The sequence below is a fragment of the Pectinophora gossypiella genome, chromosome Z (genome assembly GCF_024362695.1).
Source record: "Pectinophora gossypiella chromosome Z, ilPecGoss1.1, whole genome shotgun sequence".
Taxonomy (NCBI): Eukaryota; Metazoa; Arthropoda; class Insecta; order Lepidoptera; family Gelechiidae; genus Pectinophora; species Pectinophora gossypiella.
This window is the reverse complement of record NC_065433.1, coordinates 25,521,993-25,542,765: the sequence shown is the minus strand read 5'-3', so window position 1 is coordinate 25,542,765 and position 20,773 is coordinate 25,521,993. Positions and strand designations below refer to the sequence as shown.

The 20,773-nt window shown below is 37.8% G+C and overlaps 1 protein-coding gene across 2 annotated transcripts in view; it reads left to right on the top strand.

The window, feature by feature from the left end:
* Window positions 1-20,773, top strand: part of LOC126380343 (phosphatidylinositol 4-kinase type 2-beta) — a 28,640-nt gene that overhangs the window by 3,105 nt on the left and 4,762 nt on the right. For both annotated transcript variants that reach the window (XM_050029710.1, XM_050029712.1), the window contains exons 3-10: window positions 3,400-3,600; window positions 12,790-12,915; window positions 13,848-13,945; window positions 16,825-16,957; window positions 17,970-18,103; window positions 18,691-18,766; window positions 19,740-19,879; window positions 20,620-20,717. In XM_050029710.1, the coding sequence (XP_049885667.1) occupies window positions 3,400-3,600; window positions 12,790-12,915; window positions 13,848-13,945; window positions 16,825-16,957; window positions 17,970-18,103; window positions 18,691-18,766; window positions 19,740-19,879; window positions 20,620-20,707 (996 nt within the window). In that variant the 3' untranslated portion in view covers window positions 20,708-20,717. The remainder of the gene's footprint in view (window positions 1-3,399; window positions 3,601-12,789; window positions 12,916-13,847; window positions 13,946-16,824; window positions 16,958-17,969; window positions 18,104-18,690; window positions 18,767-19,739; window positions 19,880-20,619; window positions 20,718-20,773) is intronic.

Here is a 20,773-nt window from a genome sequence, read left to right as displayed (position 1 = left end):
ATATCATGTTCCTAGGTTCAGTGGTTAATATTTTGTATACAAAAAGTTTGGCTTCGTAGTTCCCGTTCCGAATCCGTTCCGTTCCGTTCGAATTTCGGAAAATCCGTTTGTTGAAAAACTCTGCACATCCTAAGAGACCTACGTACCAAGTTTCATGGTTTTATCTTCAAAAATGACGAATACCCATACAAACATTCAACCCGTATTTCACCCCCATACTGGTAAAAATTTCAAAATGCTTGAACAAACGATTTTTTGTTTGTTATTTAGTGCCTAAACACAAAATTTAATATTTTTATCTTGAAAAATGACGAACCTCATAAAAAATTTCAACACCTATTTCATCCCCTCAAAGATCGAATTTTCAAAAACGCTTTAACAAATTGTTTTTTTATTTCTTATCAAGTTCCTAAATATAAAGTTTCGTGGTTTTATCCCCAAAAATGACGAACTCCCATACAAACTTTCAACCCTCATTTCACCCCCTCACTGGTCGAAATTTCAGCAACGCTAGAACAAATGTTTAATTATTTTTTATCAAGTGCTTAAATATAAAGTTTCATGGATTTATATTTTAAAATTAAAATATCCCATACAAACTTTCAACCCCTATTTCAATCTCTTCGTCCCTTCTTTTCGCAATAAAAGGTATCCTATTTTCTTTCTCAGGGTCTAAAGATTGTCTGTGCCAAATTTAATCAAAATCGGTTGAGAGGTTTAAGCGGGAAAGCGTAACAGACAGACAGAGTTACTTTCGCATTTATAATATTAGTAAGGATTATTTTCCCTCGTTAAATAGTAAACAAACTAAGTGTAGGTGTTATAATTTCGTTGACGAACTGATTACCTATCCGTTTCTTTGTCTAAAATGAGTATTACCTTATTACTATGATTGATTACTGGGCTTAAAGTTCGTATAAATGTCTATCGAATTACCTCCTCAAGTTTAAAGCGTAGCTAGTCATGTAGTACTATATTAATTATGTGGTGTAAGTAATTAGATTTTATCTGTATGTAATGTAACAGTCAGTTGAATAAAAAAACTTATACAAATCAGATCAATTAATTGGCGTAATGTGATTCTAGAAAGAGTTTTAATGTTAATAGATAGCTAGCTATAGCTATGTGTAGGTTCCTGTAGGAATGAGATATAACTGTTTAATAAAGACAGTTGCATCAAAATTTTATCATAAATTCCCTAAATTATGGCGCCTACCTACCCTCTAAGTTAGAAAAGTGATCAAATACTAACTTGAGGTCACTCAGTTTAAAAAAAAAACATCGAAATCATTCCAGTAGCTATGGCGTCATGCGCTTCTTGACACGATCACGAAATCTAGATTTCCGCGGGAATGAGGTATTTTCCCGCCATAAAAAGTAGCCTGTGTCCGTGCCTAAGATCCTATCTTTAAATTAACCAAGTCTTATAAAATTCCGTTCAGACGTTAAGGCGTGAATGAGGCAAACTTTTAAAACAAACAATTAAAAATCACTAACCTAGTTTTCTGTCTACTGCCTACGCCTTAAGTACGATAGCATAAATATTAATAGGCCATATCCTTTTCTAGATTACTATCTATCAGCTAACTAAATTTCATCAAAATCCGTTGAGCCGTTTAGGCATGATAGACAAAACTCCCAGCAAAAACCATAAAAAAATCACTAACTCAATTCAGTTTTCTGCCTACTTCCTACCCCCTAAGTACGATGACGTGATCAATTTGATCGTACAACCGTTTTTAGATAACCAACTATTACCTTACTAAATTTCATTAAAATCCGTTCAGCCGTTTAGACGTGAAAGAGCAAAAGTCCCAACAAAAACGACTACAAATCACTAAATCAATTTAGTTATCTGCCAACTGCCTACCCCCTAAGAACGATGGCGTGATTATTTATAGCCTATGACCATTTCTAGGTTATCATCTATCACTATACCAAATTTCATCAAAATCCGTTGAGCCGTTTAGGCGTGAAAGAGTAACAGACAGACAGACAGACAGACAGAGTTACTTTCGCATTTATAATATTAGTATGGATTATTAGGAACTATATACAAAAAATGTTTTGTAAAGGTTTATTGTTACGTTTATTTGTAACATAAAATACAGAAACTTAGTAAATATTTTTGTATGGGAATGTATATTTAGTCAATAATTTAAGCAAAACACATTATTATTTTTCCTCTTGTGGCACAAATAAAATGAAGCCTCAGAAATAATGATAAATGAGAAAAAAACTAATTAGTTTACGTTTTACACTGAATTCGCTATACGTACGTCATCTAGGGAACGGATAGAATCTGGACTAGGGTCCCTACACTCTTAACGCCATATTTATACCCTGAGGGCATTTTCGGAATAAAAATAGTCCTATATTTTTCTCCAGGACTCAAACTATCTCCGTACTGTTCCTTTCATGTCAATTTATTCAGCAGTTCAACTGTGAAAAGGTATCAGACAGAGTTTTTTTCGCAATTATAATATTAATATGAATGCGAAAGTAACCTATCTATCACGCGCGCTACCTTACCACGCGTTAAAAGCTGGACCTATTTACTTAGATCGAAACCCACAAATGGATGCAGGGTACTTACCACGATAACCTAAGTCCACGAACATAGTCGCGAGCGGAAAGCTGATGTTTCATGTAATTGGATAATAGAACTGTGGCTCGTCTAGCCGTCTGTTATATAAACCAGCCGACTGACAATTACGTGGGACTGCTTTTCCGTGACTAGGGTTGCTAGATTTAGGGTTGATTTTGTGGGAATAAATTCAAATTTGCAAGACTTTATTCTTCAAATACCAGATGTTATCTGACTATTGAGAAGTTGGCCCCAAGTAAACTGTGTTTGGAATTGTATTGTTTTAACCGACTTCAAAAAAAAGGAGGTTATCAATTCGACCCGTATGTGTGTAATATTGTTGGAATTGCTCAATATTCTAAATGGGGGTTTCTAAATAAATAGGTACTACTAAATACTCTATTTGGTTTTGGAAAGGGTACATTGTTTTTGAAGCTGCTCTTATATAGCAATTCTGTAAAACTTCTTTGCAGATTTGAAGCAATGTAGAGCATACATTATAACCCACCTATAACATGGGGATGAGGGAATTTTAAGACTTAGTTTCCTCATTTGGTATGGTGGTGACATTTACTTAAAAAATTTGAAACATGTTAATTTATTGTTGGCTCTGTCAAGCTCATTAGCGATTACGGTTGTGAATTTATATATATGTGAATTTGCAACATAGGAGCACAACATCAAACTTTTCCAATAATTGCTGATAAATTGTTAATGTAAACATTAATTGAGGTTGCGATAGCCACTGTACGTGTGTATGATTTTATACCCGATACCTATTTGAAATTTTAATGAAATTTTATGATTTTCAGAAAATAATAGGAGTTTTCAAGCCTAAAGATGAGGAGCCGTATGGGCGGTTGAATCCTAAATGGACCAAGTGGATGCACAAGTTGTGCTGCCCGTGTTGCTTCGGCCGCTCGTGTCTCATCCCCAACCAGGGGTATCTATCTGAGGCGGGGGCCAGCCTCGTCGACTCCAAAATAGGCCTCAAAATTGTGCCAAAGACCAGGGTGAGTACAACCATCGCTAGCATTAATTTCACTAGCTTTTATTCACTTTTTCACCGTGGAAACGCAGTTGACATGTTAAAATTATGAACTCCAAAATTGAACTTAAATATGTTTCTAAGTTTTGGAAAAGTCGTTATGCCTAGTATTTCACCTGAATAAGATGATGATGCCGTGCTTCGGAGGGTACAGTAAGACGTTGGTCCCGCCTATTATTCGTAAAATCACCTCCACCAACCCGTATTGGAGCAGCGTGGTGGAGTATGCGCCATACCCCTTCCGGTTGATTGAGGTTAGGCCTGTCCCAGCAGTGGGACGTATATTACAGGTTATTTGTTATATTATGACTAGTATTTGAAAAAAGAAACTGGTTTTATATTCAAGAAAACTAGGAATATTGAAATGACTACTTTAGAAAACTGAGTCTTACTGCTAGTTCAAAGTTATCAGGTATCGACATGCAATTTCTATCTAGTTCAGTCAAGGAGGAATTGTTTTCTACATTTTTTTTATTGCTAACATAATAGAAGTTGATAAGGGGATGTAGCTCAAAAATCTAGACACCTAAAGGTTCAGTACGATCTACTCTGAACCGGCGTGCGTGTATGATACGATTGATGAATGTGGAGGAAGCACGAGAAGTGTGTCAGGATCGAAGCAAATGGAATTCCATGGTCTCTGCTTAACCCGGTGGGAAATAGGCGTGAGTTTACCACCTAAAGGCCTTATTATGTTTTGCGGTTTATAAGGCACGATGAGTCATGTGTGTGTAGGCATTGATGTATGTGTTAACTACGTACAGATATAATGATAAAATGTCTGGCGAAATCGTGGCGTGTATTATTATTATTAAACTGCCCGGTTGGGCCCGTTCTCTCTCTCTTTATTTAAGAGCTGCGCTCTTGTCGGTGGAGTAATCGCCATTCCTCTCCTCTTCCCGCCAAATCCTTCACCTCCTGATACGACACGACCTGCACCTTCTCTTTTATTTGTTTCATAAATGTACTCCTAGGTCTACCCCTTCCTCTCTTTTCTTATTTTTTTCCTTCTATGATGTTTTTATAAACGAATCGGGCCCGTTGAACTGCAAGTAATCAGTTTGTTTATATAATATTCTTGGTATGACACCAGAAATGCAGAACATCGTTAATTTAATGACGAAAATTCGATCGATTGTGAAATGTAACGTAGGTCATATCGTAATCATCGAAATGAGTCATACCGCAATTCAAAAAGATTAATCATTGTAACATATTATTCATCAATGCCGTAATTTAATGTACACCTTGGCGTTCTGGCAGACAAAAAATAACCTTCCCTTAATTTGACAGTTCTACTAATTTTACTATCCTTAACTAGTTTTGGAATTGTAGAACTAAATTAAAATTCTTCTATCGGTATTATATTTTATTATAATTGTATATATTTAAATATTATTTGTATATATTTATATTATTATTTTTTGTATTTTTTAATTTATGGAACACATGTCAATTTTAGGCACAAATCTAAAACATCCGCTTAAAAATTTTACTTTGGCCAATAACCCGACCTAATTAAGTTGACAGCACACATCAAACGGTTTGCGTACCAACATTCATCCATCCATTCATTTTAAAATGAATAGTTGTCAATCATCCGTCCTTTTCCTTTTTGGCGGATAGGAAAATGACGGGTATAACTTAAAATTAGGAGGTGTCTGCAGGAATCGGGGCCATTATTGATACAATATTGTTTACCTACTACTCTCTTCTATACTATACACCTCTGCCTACCCCTTTGGGGAAACAGGCGTGATGCTATGTTATGTTATAACATAAACCTACTAACATATATTTTAGTCTAAAATATATTTTACTATTTTGGACTAAAATACTGGGTGTTAGTGACATCGTAACGAATACTGAGAGGGATGATTCAGACCATGATTCTGAGTTAATATCTAGTGGAATTTTCCGTCGCAAAATTCATGAAATTTTGAGTTTTGTTTTTAATTATTTTCAATTCCATATTGTGCTTTTAGCTGCATAGAACCCAAATTTCAATAAAAAAAACAATAATGACAAATTATCGAAAATTTTCGATGTAATGGAGACAACAGCTGCTCGAACGGGTCAACGGCCACACGCACCGCGCGCCGCGCGCCCCGCTCCGCACGCCCCGCTCCGCGCGCCCCGCGCCGCACGCCGGCGGCGGCGCGGCGGCGGCGCGGACTACAAAGTAGGCACTACGAACCGATCCTATTTCTTTCTCTGTCTATCGTAAATTCAAAATTTATTTTATTCTTATTCTTAAATGGACGGATAATCAACAGGCATAAAATTTATGGAATACACGTCAATTTTAAGCAGAAATCTAAAACAACCGACAGAATTAAGTTGACAGCACACGTCAAACGGTTTGCATACCAGCGAGATACCTTTTTGATTCGACCGGGTTATTCATTCATTTACTCATAGGAATCGGGGCCATTATCTACCTAAAACAGTTGAAACAGTAAATAATTGTATTCTTTGTTGTCATTAGAATAACTAACAACCAACTAACACAACCACCACAGATTAGGTAATTAGTTACCTACTATGTCAACCATCCACCAACTTAGTATGTAAGTACCTACGCAAAACCTCGCTACACAAAAATCGAGCGAGATCGCGTCTAGAATTGGGCGGACACTCCGCCAGAGTGTTGCCTATCGATATTCTATCGATACCTAGTTAAAAAAAAACCAATAGTAGGTACCTATCGATAGATCTTTTAGATCAATACCCATTATTATTACAAAGCAAGACCTATCGGTACTATCGCTAGTATCGATCTAAATGTACTATCACTACTTTCGATAGTTTAGACAATTTTCAAGTTCAACAATTGATAATCTACCTATCGATAGTTCGGCAACTCCGCCGCGTAGGCAATGTCGGCATGTTCAAAGAAAAAAATTGTCCGAGAGGAGTGATCTTATTTTTCTTGTTACATGTTGGTACCGAGGTACTAAGTACTAAGTTATTCGTGGTTTTAAATCTCATTGTTAAATCATCAGTAAAGAACTAATTAAACCTATCCTGTTCTGTGTACAATATTCATGTAACGGCTACGTGCTTACATAAGTACCTAGTAGACGGGAGCAACGACTTAACGTACCTTCCGAAGCACGGATCATTTTACTTTCGGACAATCAGGTGATCAGCCTGTAACGTCCCAACCAAAGGCCTTATAAACAGATTTTTGTGATATGTCCCCAAAGGAATACGAACCCGGACCCTCCGCATCCCATCGCTCAACCACTGGACCACATAGGCCAAGAAGGTTCTAAGACATAATTAAAGGATCCTGGGACGCAAGACCTCCGAGTTAGGGCTTGTTTGATCTGTCTTGATGGATACTCGGACGTGAATAGCCTCACGGATCAAGGGCAACGCGCGCCAATAAAGTAGGCCGTACGAACAGATACTAGGTATTTCTTTGAGTTGATAGGTATCAAGTGAAGTTTCCTGTCGCAAAATTCATAAAAAAATTAGATTTTTTTCAGTCCCATATTGTGTTTTAAGCTGCATAGAACGCACATTTAAAATAAACAAATAAAAATTACTAATTATTAAAATTTATCAATGTCATCAATAATAATAATAACGTATCTACAACTTCAGCTATGCGCAGGTGAATAGCCGGCGCACGGGTCAAGGGCAACGCTCGCCAATAAAGTAGGCATACGAACAGATACTATTTCTTTCTCTGTCACTTGCACCATAAACATACTTCTCTCTCTCTGTCTAGTCGTCGGCTCGACTCGGCCGCGGCCGGCGCGTCGTCGGCGCGCCTTTGATGCTTTGCGCTAACGCCGCCGCGCGCTTCCGCTCAGTCGAATACTAAGCTTGACCCGAATCGCGTGATGTTTTTCGAGGATATTTTTTTCGTGTTTGTGAGTGTTTTGTGTTTGTTTTATTCTGTAAATGAGTAGTGTCGACTATGATGATAGATCATAGACCATTTACTGCACAAAAGTATGGAAGATTGTTGATGTTTATTAAAGAGCAAGGTGTTGTGTTTGTGAGTACGTGTGATACCTACCTACCGCGGAGGAAACGCGATGTTGCATACCTACGTGACGTGACATGTTCTAGGGTACCTACCTAGGTACTTCATCCGAAGGAATAACAATTAAGGTAAGGCAAGAGTAGGGTTTTTATTATTAATAAGTTAGGAACGTTTTAATAACTGGTAGGTAGGTACCGTGCGTGAAAAATCGTGGCAGTAGGTGTTCTACTTCAACAAACTCAACATTTTTAAACGTTGCACCACTAAGCATCTAAATACAAGAGAATGAAAACTCCTACCTAGATACAACATCGTATCACGCACGCACGCGTAACGTAGCCGTGCGTAGGTTTAACGTCTGTGTGCGCGTTGTTCGACTTACATTGCGGCACAGTAAAAAATCAAAATCTTAATTAAACATTTGCGACAAGAAAAACACCCACCATCGTTTTTAGTACAATCAAATAGGCGTTCCATTTTTTTTTTCGTTACGATGTCCCTAACACCCTGTATATTATAGTCTGATGTAGGTTTTGCACTTGGATGTTGTGAGCTCTGTTCGCCGAAAAACGTAATTTTGAATACGTAAAGCTTATCAATTTATCGGCAGTACACGTAATCAGAGACTATTAAAATGTGTATGAACATACAAGCGTTATCATTATAAGGTAATGTTGCTGAGCGATTCTTATTTTATTATTTATCACGAAGATATATTTGATATGTAAATAAATGAAACTAGCTTTACGAATTCTATTGTGAATAAATAAAAATGTGTTTTTAGTCAGATAACTGATTAGAAGGCATTATGTATGTTTTTCTGTGTAAAACATGTTTTTCACACACACCTTATACAGTTAATGCCTTCTATGCTGCTCTGGTAGCTAATTTAACAATATAGATGCGTTCAGCTGTTTGTCTTCCCGAGTATGTCGTAAAAGCCGACAGAGTGTTCTGCCTTCCTCCGTAGGGCGTAAGTTTATAGTTTTCTTGACCGTGGAAACTTTATACTTCTGCTATTGAAAATTGATTGATTGAATTGATTGATTGATTGATTGAAGGACTTATGATGACCAAATTGGAGATGTCCTTAGAAAAGGTTCAATACGATCTACTCTGAACCGGCGTGCGTGTATGAAGCGATTGATGAATGTGGAGGAAGCAAGAGAAGTGTGTCAGGATCGAAGCAAATGGAATTTTATAGTCTCTGCTTACCCCGGTGGGAAATAGGCGTGAGTTTATGTATGTATGTATTGAAAATTGATGAAAGTATTTTGTATTGGATTGAGTTTCCCTATTTTACATTACAAAAAAGAAATCGTGACAGACAGTTCGAATCCAACCTAAGGCTCTAAACCACTGAATTCGACTTTGAGTTTGAGTTTATATTTGGATCATAGGTAGTTGATATCACGTAGTTTGCAGAATTTGTGCCCGGTTAATGGTAACAGGCTCGCCCCCTATTAAATGGGACTTAAAGATGGCTGGCGAGAAGTGGGTGTATATACTATATAATACACCTCTGCCTACCCTTTCGGGGATATAGGCGTGATGCTACGTTATGTTATGTTACCTAAGCGAGCGAAGTCGCTTACACATCGATCTGTTTTTTTTTAAGACCAGCCAATGGAATTATGGGCCCATTGGTTACTAAAAGCGTATTGATTACTAGACCACGAGACATGCTCTAATTAGGTTATGCTGTGGTTTAAGTACTACATTTTGAAACTGTTTCATTATTGTACCACATTTCGTTGGTCTAATATACTTAATATATCGGTGAAACGAGGGTACTTGAGTTAGGATAAGATGGATGGAGCCCTGACTTCCCAAATAGGGAATATAATCGTATTATACTTATATTTTTTATTGCTTTGTTTTCCTGGTGGATGCTTTACGCGTATATTGTAACAATTTTTCAGCCTTTGCGAATGTAGTTTAAGCTTGATATTTGTACATTGTTTTAAGTTTACGCGAATAAACCAAATTCTCAGGATGTTTTGCCAGCAGTGGACTTATTAAACATATAAAAGTTTCAAACGCATAGCTATTATACTTTAGATTTTATTGATATGTAAAAAACCCCGATTTTGACTGACTGATTGACTGACTCACTAACGTTCATCATAATTATAAGGTGCTTCCAGGATGCCTTAGAAGGCTGAAATTTGGGTTATAAGTTAGTATTAGAAGAAGAAAATTCTACAACTTCGAACTTTCACTCCCCAAACAAAGACAAATGCGGTCGAGTTTCAAACATATTCTGTGGACGATTGTATTGATTGTAGTCATTTCATGACCTTATCTGTGTGTGTTATGTTATAAAACATAAATCGTGGTCAGGTGTATATCGACTCAGGCATCGTAAATGGCAGGTAAAGCAGTCACAAGGACCATGTCTTTTCAAAATATATAGACCATAATGATAGGCTGATCGATCATCTATTACCATATTCTTCATTACGGTGCCTATTCGGGCCAGCTCTTAAATTCATGGCGTCCTTCACACACAATAAGTGCAGGAAAGAGATAGATATAGTTTAAGTTATGTCAAGTATTAAAATTAAGTTGGTGATTGCCCGAAGAAAAGAAAAATGAGATTAATGATAATACTAAGTCTGTAAATTTTCTTTATTGGTTTTTTGTTTGTTTCCTTCAAGACCGAAGATGCATGCTTTGCGAAATCTTGCCTTGTGATGGTGCAAAATGTCTGCTCAGCATAATGATTTTATTATCGAAAATATATTTTTATTTCATTTCAAATTTCATACACTGAATATACGAATTTATACGTGAGGCCGTCCGTCTTTTGTATGTTCGGTTTATAAAGACTGATGGTTGTACCCAGGGCAAATCATGCAAATCATACAAAAATTAAACAGCTGAGCGTAAACAATAAAGAAATCTTTTTTAATTTCATGCTTGGAGACATAAGTCCTTGTCGGTTCAGAGATAAAGCGAATGAATGGAATAATTGCTGCAAGTTTTTTTTTATTGCATGAAATACCATGCAGTATGGTTTATTAAACACTATCACTTTTTTCAATCGAGTACATAATATTCATTGTTATTGTCTTTTTAATTAATGTGTGTTATTACAAGATTAATCTTTTATACGGAGCAATATGTGGTAGTAAGTTCTATTTATATAGAGCATGATCTTGATTTTAGTACAATGCTATTTTTGTTATTATTGTAAACAAAATAGAATTAATTCTATATACATAAATAAGATCACACCTATACCCTATACCCGTTAGGATAGGTAGAGACTAAGGGACACCACACCACACCACTTTCGCTTATTCTTTTTTAAGAAATATCTTTTTTTTATTATTTAAAAAAAGCCATAAATCTGACTATTTCATAAAATGGTCGAACATATCGTGAAATGATCATTTCTTCTTCTACTATCGTGTGGGTTGTGAGGTGGATTACCAACCCATCAACTCTGGTGTCAGGGTTATTATTGAGCCGCCAAAGGCCCTAATCAATCAACCAATCAAAAATCATCCGATCAATTCTAAGATCTGGCCACGACATATATATATTCGTTGGTAAGCTTATCAGTCATTGATTTTCTATCGCTTGATTGGACCGATTTGCCTCTTTTGGATTGTTATTAAAAGTTCGATTGAGGCTTTTATAGTAAGAAAAAAAAGTTGCCCCAATAATTGGAGAATTCGAAAAAAACGCAAAATGCTTGTTGGAATTATACATAATATGAACTCAGGCTTAGACCACGGCTGCAGAATCCAGTCACTATTATTTGTGTACTTTAAAATGTAAATGACTTTTTAGATCTATCTCTGGCAAATGAATTAATTTGATCAAGTATTTTAAAGTGTCTAATAACTCACCGTGCCTTTGCGACAAGCTGATGAATGCATTTGTTTGATATTAAGTAATATTTTGCGACTGTTTATATGAAATGTAGGTACATGTGCTTGTTGTGTGTTATTTTTAACATACATACATACATAAACTCACGCCCGTAATCCCAAATGGGGTGGGCAGAGCCACAAGTAATCAAAGACAATTTGCAGCCACTGTTGATACGAAGTCCTAAGATGGATATGATGAACCTTATGGTGATAAGGGATCAGCCTATCGCCTATAACATTAGTCCATCATGTTAGAGGACGCAATCCCTCTGTCGGTTTTTACGACATGCCCGGGAAGACAAGCAGCTGAACGTGTTCTATGTTTTTTATTTGCTCCCAGAACAGCATAGAAGATTATAGCATAGAAGGTTATTTTTAAATGTCTATTTATATCATAACAGTGCACTAACGACCGTTGATATAAAGGTTAACAGAGCTGATTGTTTACCATGTCAAAATATTTAGTACTGCGACCGGTAGTCTCAGTCTAGACTTAAAGTCTTCAGCCTTCATAGCATATATGCTACCCGCAAATTACCTGCGATGCGATAAATGAGCCATCGCTATTGGCTACGCGATAAATACACTTATTCTATTCGCTCTACTACCGTTTCGCGTGCGTTATGCTAACAAGTATTTTAATTATTAAATAAAAAGATGAATAAAAAAAGTATTTCGCAATAGTAACAGATTTATTTTTTTAACTTCAAAACTAATCTTAACTATAAGTAAAAATAAGTGGCTCAGCTTGACAGTATTCAGCGTTGGTTTTTAGCAATTTCTTCTTCATTTCTCCTTTCCTAACATTATTGCAATATATTTGTATTTATTTATTTGGTTCCCCAACAATGAGTACAATGTACAATACACATTACAAAAAGTAATATACAAAATATATGCTTAAATACAATTGCCTCATTACTTAGAGGAGAACACTGCATGTACATAACGTAACATTTTACACAATTACAATTACTTTTAATAATTGTGTAGATGACCGTGTCAGCAGCTATCTAAGAGGATTCATATAAATAATTGTTTTGATATTTTGTCGAAGAGTGTCTGATTTGACCAGGTCGCCCTACCCATTACCATTTTAAAAATCCATAACAAATTCTAATAATAATCTATTCTATGTAATGTAAAATACGCGGTGGTCGTCAGGTAGCTCGCATCGTCGTGGGGTGGAAAGTCCGATTTCAAAACGTGTTTTTTTTTAGTTATTGTTTCTACGACTATTAAATAACAAAACGACGGGTGTTGTCGACAGGTAGTGAAGCTGGTGTCGGAGACGTTCAACTACCTGCGGATAGACCGGGAGCGCTCGCGACTCAAGCGTGCCATCACCGAGCAGTTCCCCAACCTAAGGTTCAACAGGATGGGGCTCCCGCCCAAGGTACTTAGCATATCTTGTTTAAGTGTTCCAAGATTCTCTTTCTAGGGTGTCGAAAAAGGCCACTACTTTTCTATGCACAAATTGCAATATAACTTTTTAGTTAAATTGCTTCAATGTGACATTTTTAACCCATCTTCGCGTAAGTCTGTATACGGGTGTAAGTGAAATCGTAACGAATACTGAGGGGGATTCTGAGTCAATATCAAGTGGAATTTTCCATCGCAGAAGTATAGAATTTAAAATAATTTAGAAATACCCAAAGAAAATATGACTTGTGACGGAAAATTCCACTTGATAGTAACTCAGAATCATGAGCATCATAATATACAGGGTGTTAGTGACATCGTAAAGAATACTCAGGAGGATGATTCAGACCATGATTCTGAGTTAATATCAAGTGGAATTTCCCGTCGCAAAATTAATTATTTTTTGCGATGGGAAATTCCACTTGATATTGACTCAGAATAATCAGCTGAATCATCCCCCTCAGTATTCGCTACGATGTCACTTACACCCCGTTTTTGTATTTGTTACTGTGGTGTCCCTTTATAATAAACGTTTCTTTCTTTCTTTCTTTCTTACATGTACATGCGGTAGCCATACAAGTAGGTATGGGTGTTAGTAACGAATACTGAGGGAGATTATCCAGAACATGATTCTGAGTTAATATCAAGTGGAATTTCCTGTCGGAGAATTAATGAAAGTTTGTGTTTTTTTAAATAATTGTCTGTTCCATACTTTTGTGACAGAAAATTATAGAGAGATGTTTGAGTTTATTACACTCTCCTACAATTGAATAAAACAAAACTGTTTTATTTTTACTAGGTACCCAGCGTCACGGTATGCTTTACTTATGACCATTGTGTTTTATTACCCAAGACGTCTGTTATGAATGAAAATACATAGTAAAGGAATGTTTGTTGTGTTTTCAGATGGGTTCGTTCCAGTTATTCGTAGAGGGGTTCAAAGACGCAGACTACTGGTTGCGTAGATTCGAGCAGGACCCACCGCCGCCGCATGTAATGAGGAAGTAAGTGTCGCCTAAATTTAAAGAAATTAGTATTTTAACTTTGGCATCACAATACATATTTGAAAACTTAATATATGTAAAAAAACATATAGGATTATTTGCAAAAAATAGCGATCGGCACATTGTTAATACCCGAAATAAAAATAAAATTGCTTTACAAGTCACTCGATTACATAAGATCACTAAATCTTTTAAGGGGCAATGTATACGTTTTTACAATAAGATTGACATTCAGAATTTGCCTTTCAACTGTTTTAAGACAGTAGTTAAACAAAAACTTTACAAAAAAGGTTATTATAAAGTTAGTGATTATTTAGAAGATATGAATGCATGGGATTAACTGTCTGAGAACTGATATTAGGCAGCTAAATTACTCAATTGTATAAAAATTTTTTTTTTTTTTAAAGAACGTCTAGGGCCTTTCTTGCAGCTTCTTTCCCCGGCTATAAAGGTTGTGAGAAGCTGCAGTAGTTTTGGGCGGATGAGACGTTCGTTATGTAAAAATTGACGATTCAAAGTGTAACTATGTTATTTACGGAATATTTATTTGAATTTGAATCTTCTTCGTGTGGTTTGTGAGGTGAATTACCAACCTCATTAACCCTGGTCTCAGGGTTATTATTGAGCCGTCAAAGGCCCTTGACATGGCTCATGTAACAACTACTTACTTACATCACTAAGTAGTAACCGGGACTAACGGCTTATCGTGCCTTCCGAAGCACGGATCATCTTACTTTTTGGACAATCAGGTGATCGCTGTATAGGTGTGACGTAGGTACGGTCTCACTACATCAGCCTGTACTAATGTTCTAACCAAACTAGGGATCACAAAGTGATTTTTGTGATATGTCCCCACCGGATTTCGAACCCGGGACCTCCGGATCGTGAGCCCAACACTCAACCACTGGACCACGGAGGAAGGAAGTGTAGTAACGTGATACGTACATCCGTACTTAACGATATATATTGAAACATTCATTCTTATACTGACAGTTGTATAATTAACTAATTGCATAGAGTAAAGAATACTACGTATGGAACGGTAACTCTCCGCTCCGCCTCAATTCGTATCGTGCGCAGACCTCAATTCTTCTGGGCCTTAGTGTTAAATGGTCGTAACCCGCTAAGGAGTAAGAAGAACAGTGGACGGTCTCTCGCTCGCACTTATGTGTTATGCGGCACACGGTAAGAATGCAAGATGAGCGTGGTGAGCAAATTAGTAGACATCTTGGTGATGCGCGTCAACGAGCCAGTCAATCACAATCCTTCGGTCTAAAGGGTCTTCAAGATGCAAAATGAATGTTGTTTTAGTCTTACATTTTTTTAAATTACATACATAAACTCACGCTCTTAATCTAGCGGGGTGGGCAGAGCCACAAGTTATCATACGAAATCATAAGATGATATGGTGACAGGGGATCAGCCTAACGCCCAGAGCCATTGTCCATCACGTTAGAGAAAGAAATAAAGAATGAAAAAGTTATTTATTTCAACAAAAAGGTACAATCGTTGCCAAGTGTAGCGGCCTTCTGAACAACACCTGTGTTAGAAGAGCAGTGGTTCCTAACCTTTTTAATGTCACTTCTGTGAACAAGTATGCGGCACGCTGAGAGGTGAGGATATGGTATCCCGACGTGCTGGCAGAGTAGGGGAATGATTGGTGATGACGGGGATAAATTAGAAGCAAGCAGGAATATATACAGTTTATTAAAAACACTTCACAAACAGGATAGGAATATACATAGTTCACAATATCACACACTTCACAAAAAAATCAAGACTAAGGATTTAGAGGGCACGGCCCTAAACAGTATAATATACTTGTTGTTTTAATGAAGGTCGGGGATGCAGTGAGTCAAAAGTGAGTAAAATGAAAGGAAATGCGAATGGAATGGAATGAGAATTAAGTAATTTAAAATGATGATGTCCGAACAAAAGGCCAGTATGTGCAGAGTTTGTACTCTGCTACAAGTATGCAAATTGAATTTACCCCTAATTTAAAATAATTAAAACCAGACAAATTCGAACGAAAATATTTTTATTATGTATGTAAGAAAATGCACGTTTAGGTAACTAGTAAAATAATATATAAATCTCGGAGTTAACTAGTGTGAAGGTTGAAATTGCTTTGCATTCGCAAGTTTGACAATATTAGATTCGGTTTCACTCAACGCGCATCTCATGTCATACTCGACATTCAGACTGTTTCTGGCTTTTGTTTTTAATGTAACAAGAGTCATAATACTATTTCGTGCCATCCCGTGATACCCCCTAGAATCTCCGTTTTACCCCTGAGGGGGTAATTACCCCCAGGTTAGGGACCACTGCGTTAGAGGATACAATTCCTCTATCTGGTTTTACGACATGCCCGGGAAGACAAGCAGCTGACCGTGTGAAACTAAAATACAATAGCGAGTTTTTTTCTGGAATGGACACCAATGTGTGACACCGTTGGTCCCGGCTATTAGCCGTAAAAACACCTCCACCAATGCGCATTGGAGCAGCGTGGTGGAGTATGCTCCATACCCCCTCCGGTTGATTGAGGGGAGGCCTGTGCTCAGCAGTGGGACATATATAGGCTGTTTATGTTATGTATGTATGGACACCAATGTTAAGACATGGTTGAATGTATGTTATGTATGTTATTGTTGAATGTGTGTTGTTGTTTATGTAGTCGAAATTGTATGCACAAGTATTCCCATGCTGCACTATCCCGCTACATTACTTAATATTCAATATCTCCTATACTTAAAGGTTGACTGGAAGAGATTGCTTCTTAGCAATAAGGCCGCCTATTGTACTAATTCTATTTCTCTTTTGTTTTGTATTTTGTTTTTTTCCTGTTTGTGCAATAAAGTATTTGTTATGTTATGTTTCAGGTTTCAACTGCAGTTTGAGAGGCTTGTGGTGCTCGACTACATAATACGGAACACGGACCGCGGCAACGACAACTGGCTCATCAAGTACGACACGCCGCAGCAGGGCGACAGCGCGGATATGAGAGACAATAACGTCAGTACACATTCATGATACACTTTTTTTTTTTGTTTTGGTTTTCCCCGAAGGGTAAGGCAAAGGGAACTATGCCCATACAGCCATGTCTGACGTATTTTTTTTCTTGATGATTAATGAAATGATGAAAGGTGATGATGATGAAACCTAAGCCCCCACCCTCGGAGTAGACTCCTACTCCGAACCCCAAACGAATTAACTCAAAAGTCCGCATAAACTTTTGAGTTATGAAGCGGCTTCCCGGCACGAAGCGAAAATAGGCAGATACACTTTGTTTATTGAATACTCCAATATAATAACACTCGCGAATGTCTTCCGACTAACTTAATGCGATCATTAACTACAAAACACCACTTCGTATTAATTATTTAGATTACTCAATGAAGAAAGCAACTGTCCCGTTCCCGTTTCCCGCCGAAAAGCCCATTCATGATACACTTGGACTTAAAATGTAGAATAAACATCGTTGTCTATTGTACGCATTTATTGAAGAATGGACACTCCGCACGAGATTGGACCTGGAACGGCCTCTGTAGTGTAGTTCAGCGTTAAGCTCACGATCCGGAGGTCCCGGGTTCGAAACCCGATGTGGACATATCACAAAAATCACTTTGTGATCGGTAGTCTGGTTAAGACCGATTACAGGCCGATCACCTGATTGTTCGAAAGTAAGATGATCCGTGCTTCGGAAGGCACGTTAAGCCGTTGGTCCCGGTACATACACATAATAACTTAAGCTCACGACTATATCCCAATTAGTGTAGTCCGAGGTCCCACTCTTCACCGAGCTTTCTGTTAGGCTCATATGATAGGTGGTGATGTATCGCAGTCTATAATGCACTTAAGATAAATTAAGTCCGGTATCGGGGTTCCAACCGACGCTGCTCCCAGTGAGAAGCAAGCCGATATACAGGACCACAATGACAATTTTTTTTTAACTGGATTGAAAATTATGTTTTTATGTCAATAATGTTCCTTCTTTTATTTATAACATTGTTTCGCTGCTGTTCAGATGCTGGAGGTGCGCATTGCGGCTATCGACAACGGGCTGGCGTTCCCGTTCAAGCACCCGGACTCGTGGCGCGCCTACCCGTACCATTGGGCGTGGCTGCCGCAGGCTAAACAGCCTTTCAGCCAAGAGACCAAGTCAGTAGTGACCATTAAATTGTCCGTTTTAACGTTTGTCCCGCTCATCAAGTTTCGTATTAATTAATAAATACGTTAAAGGAGCAAATAGCTGTACTTTATTGTCGAATCGATTTTTTTCTTTACAGTACTAATACTAAATCCAAAAATGTATTATTTTTCGATAACTAAATCGTCATTTTACGTCACGTCACTTCAACATTACAGTCACAGTCAGTATGTTATTAATCTACTAAAAACTCGACAATTATTTTATGGCACTTGTATGACATTGACAGGAGGGCGCTAGTGTGCACCATCCCCACGCATTCTCCATTCATAACAACTGCAGAAAGTCGTTTTCATAGGATGCGTTGTTAGTTCCGATTATGGCCACGTGCCAAATGATCCTTGTCGCTCTATACAGTCATTGATTACAGAATGTGAGCGCTTAAAATGTGGGACGAAAAAGGTTTACTTAAATAGCCAGCAAACTATTTCAAAATCCGATCGAGTTACGAAACACAACGCGTCCAATAATTACTTGTGTTTGTTTAATGTTTAATGTGTACTTACTTGAAAGGGTTCAATGACGTTTTTTGTTTCAGAGAGCTGGTTCTGCCACTGCTATCAGACATGAACTTCGTACAGGAGCTGTGTGACGAGTTGCACATATTATTCAAGGTTAGTCATTATAAATCTCTCCATTATTTAAATTATTTGTACGTATAATACTAATTCCGTTGTAATATAATTTTATGATTATTTTATCCGCCATCTTACTGATCCATTCTATATATTTCGATCCATTTCCTGCCTATTAATTTTCGTTGTCTGTGGCAAATGCGCAAGCCGCGCGAAGCCAAAACCTAAACCAAATAAAGTAGTCGAATCAAGTACACAGATGACGTTGACAGGAAGCCGCTGGTATGCACCACACACCACGTGTGAAGACACGTTCTCTATTCATTTCTAACAAGAAAAATATACGTTTTCATGCGGTAGAGAAATGTGCGCAGGTACTTCACCGAAAGGATGGTGACCCATTCGTTGTGGAACCTATCAATCCGCACCACCCGCATCGTATCCTGATTCAGCAGCAGAGTAATTCCAGCTGCGGCAGGTAATTCCAGCAGAGGAATGGAATTACCTGCCCCAGTCGGTGTTTCCCCTCAATACTACCTTGGGATCCTAAAAACTAGTGTAAATAGGCATTTGGTAAACTAAGCGTGTAGTACCTTAGGCCACATCTTCACTTACATCAGGGGGTTTAATAACGCCACACCAAAACAATTCATCCAAAAAGCAATATTGCAATTTGAAATTTGCGCATGTAAAAGTAACTGCGCAATGTCAAGACATGTCAAATAGCAATATTGCCTTTTAAACTCCTTAGGTATAGAATAAGGAATAATACTACGTATAGAACGGCAACTCTCCGCTCTTCACCCACCAGCGGCCGAACTAGGTTTACTTCACCCCCTTCGGTGTTACTTTAGTCTTCAATTGTATGGGCATCTGACGTCTCACATACAGATGCGCGTGTAGGATAACGTCAAAGTGTAGTGTCTGTGTAACACGAGGTGTTTCGAATGAAATTGTGGTCAAAAGTAGTAAACCTATTTGTATAGTAATGAACGTATTTATTCGTTTGCAGCAAGACAAGGGCTTCGACAAGGGTCTGTTCGAGCGGCAGATGTCGGTGATGCGCGGCCAGGTGCTCAACCTGACGCAGGCTCTCAAGGACAACAAGAGCCCCGTGCAGCTCGTGCAGATGCCCGCTGTCATAGTCGAGAGGTAGACATTTTATTTGTATATTTCGCTGGTTTTTCCTCAATCAACGGGGGTAGAGACTAGGCCTTGTCACACAAAATACTTGTATCCGAACTTTTTAGACATGTTTGCTCTATAGAAATGATCCAGAACCAATACAATGTTGTATGGCTCTTTCGTGACTTCACACATAGGTAGACATTAGGGCCGATTCGAGCTACCACCAACTTAATTTTAACTTTAAAACTAGCTCTTGCACTGTTTGTAGATGGACTTTTTTAAGACTGTGTCCATCATTATCTTTCGTATTTTTTATTACTGCGTACCGCAGAACGGGTATGGTAGTCTTTGTAGACCCCAGATAAGATGGCGTGATGATTTTGATGGTTCGCGCCCTAATCATACTTAACGGACTTAAACATTGCTGGCGAGGAGTAGATGTCTCATTATACACCTCTGTCTACCTATTCAGGTGTACGGGCGAGTTGCTATGTTATGTTATTCATGACGTCACAACTAAATATTCCACAAAAAATCTGTATAACATTTTCAGAGGTTTCGTTAAAAAGTTTAGTTATTTATCATCTATATCACTTTTAACGTACCATGATTAGAAATAGAACAGCAGGGCAGAGATACACATGTAGAACAAACAGGTGGATACCCAACCTCATCAACACCAGGGTTGAGGGTTACTATTGAGCCGCCTGCTACGTTGGAAGGGGTATTATAGCCTCTTCATTGTTTGTATGTTAATGTTACAGGTCTAAGAGCGGGTCGACTTCGTCGCGGTTCTTCGACTCATTCCAGCAGCGATTCCAGCATAAGTCGCCGTTCTTCTCCTGGTGGTGAACGCTGGCGGGTAAGCCACATATTTTTAAAATAAAAAGATAATAAAGGATGTTCGTTCTTATAGCA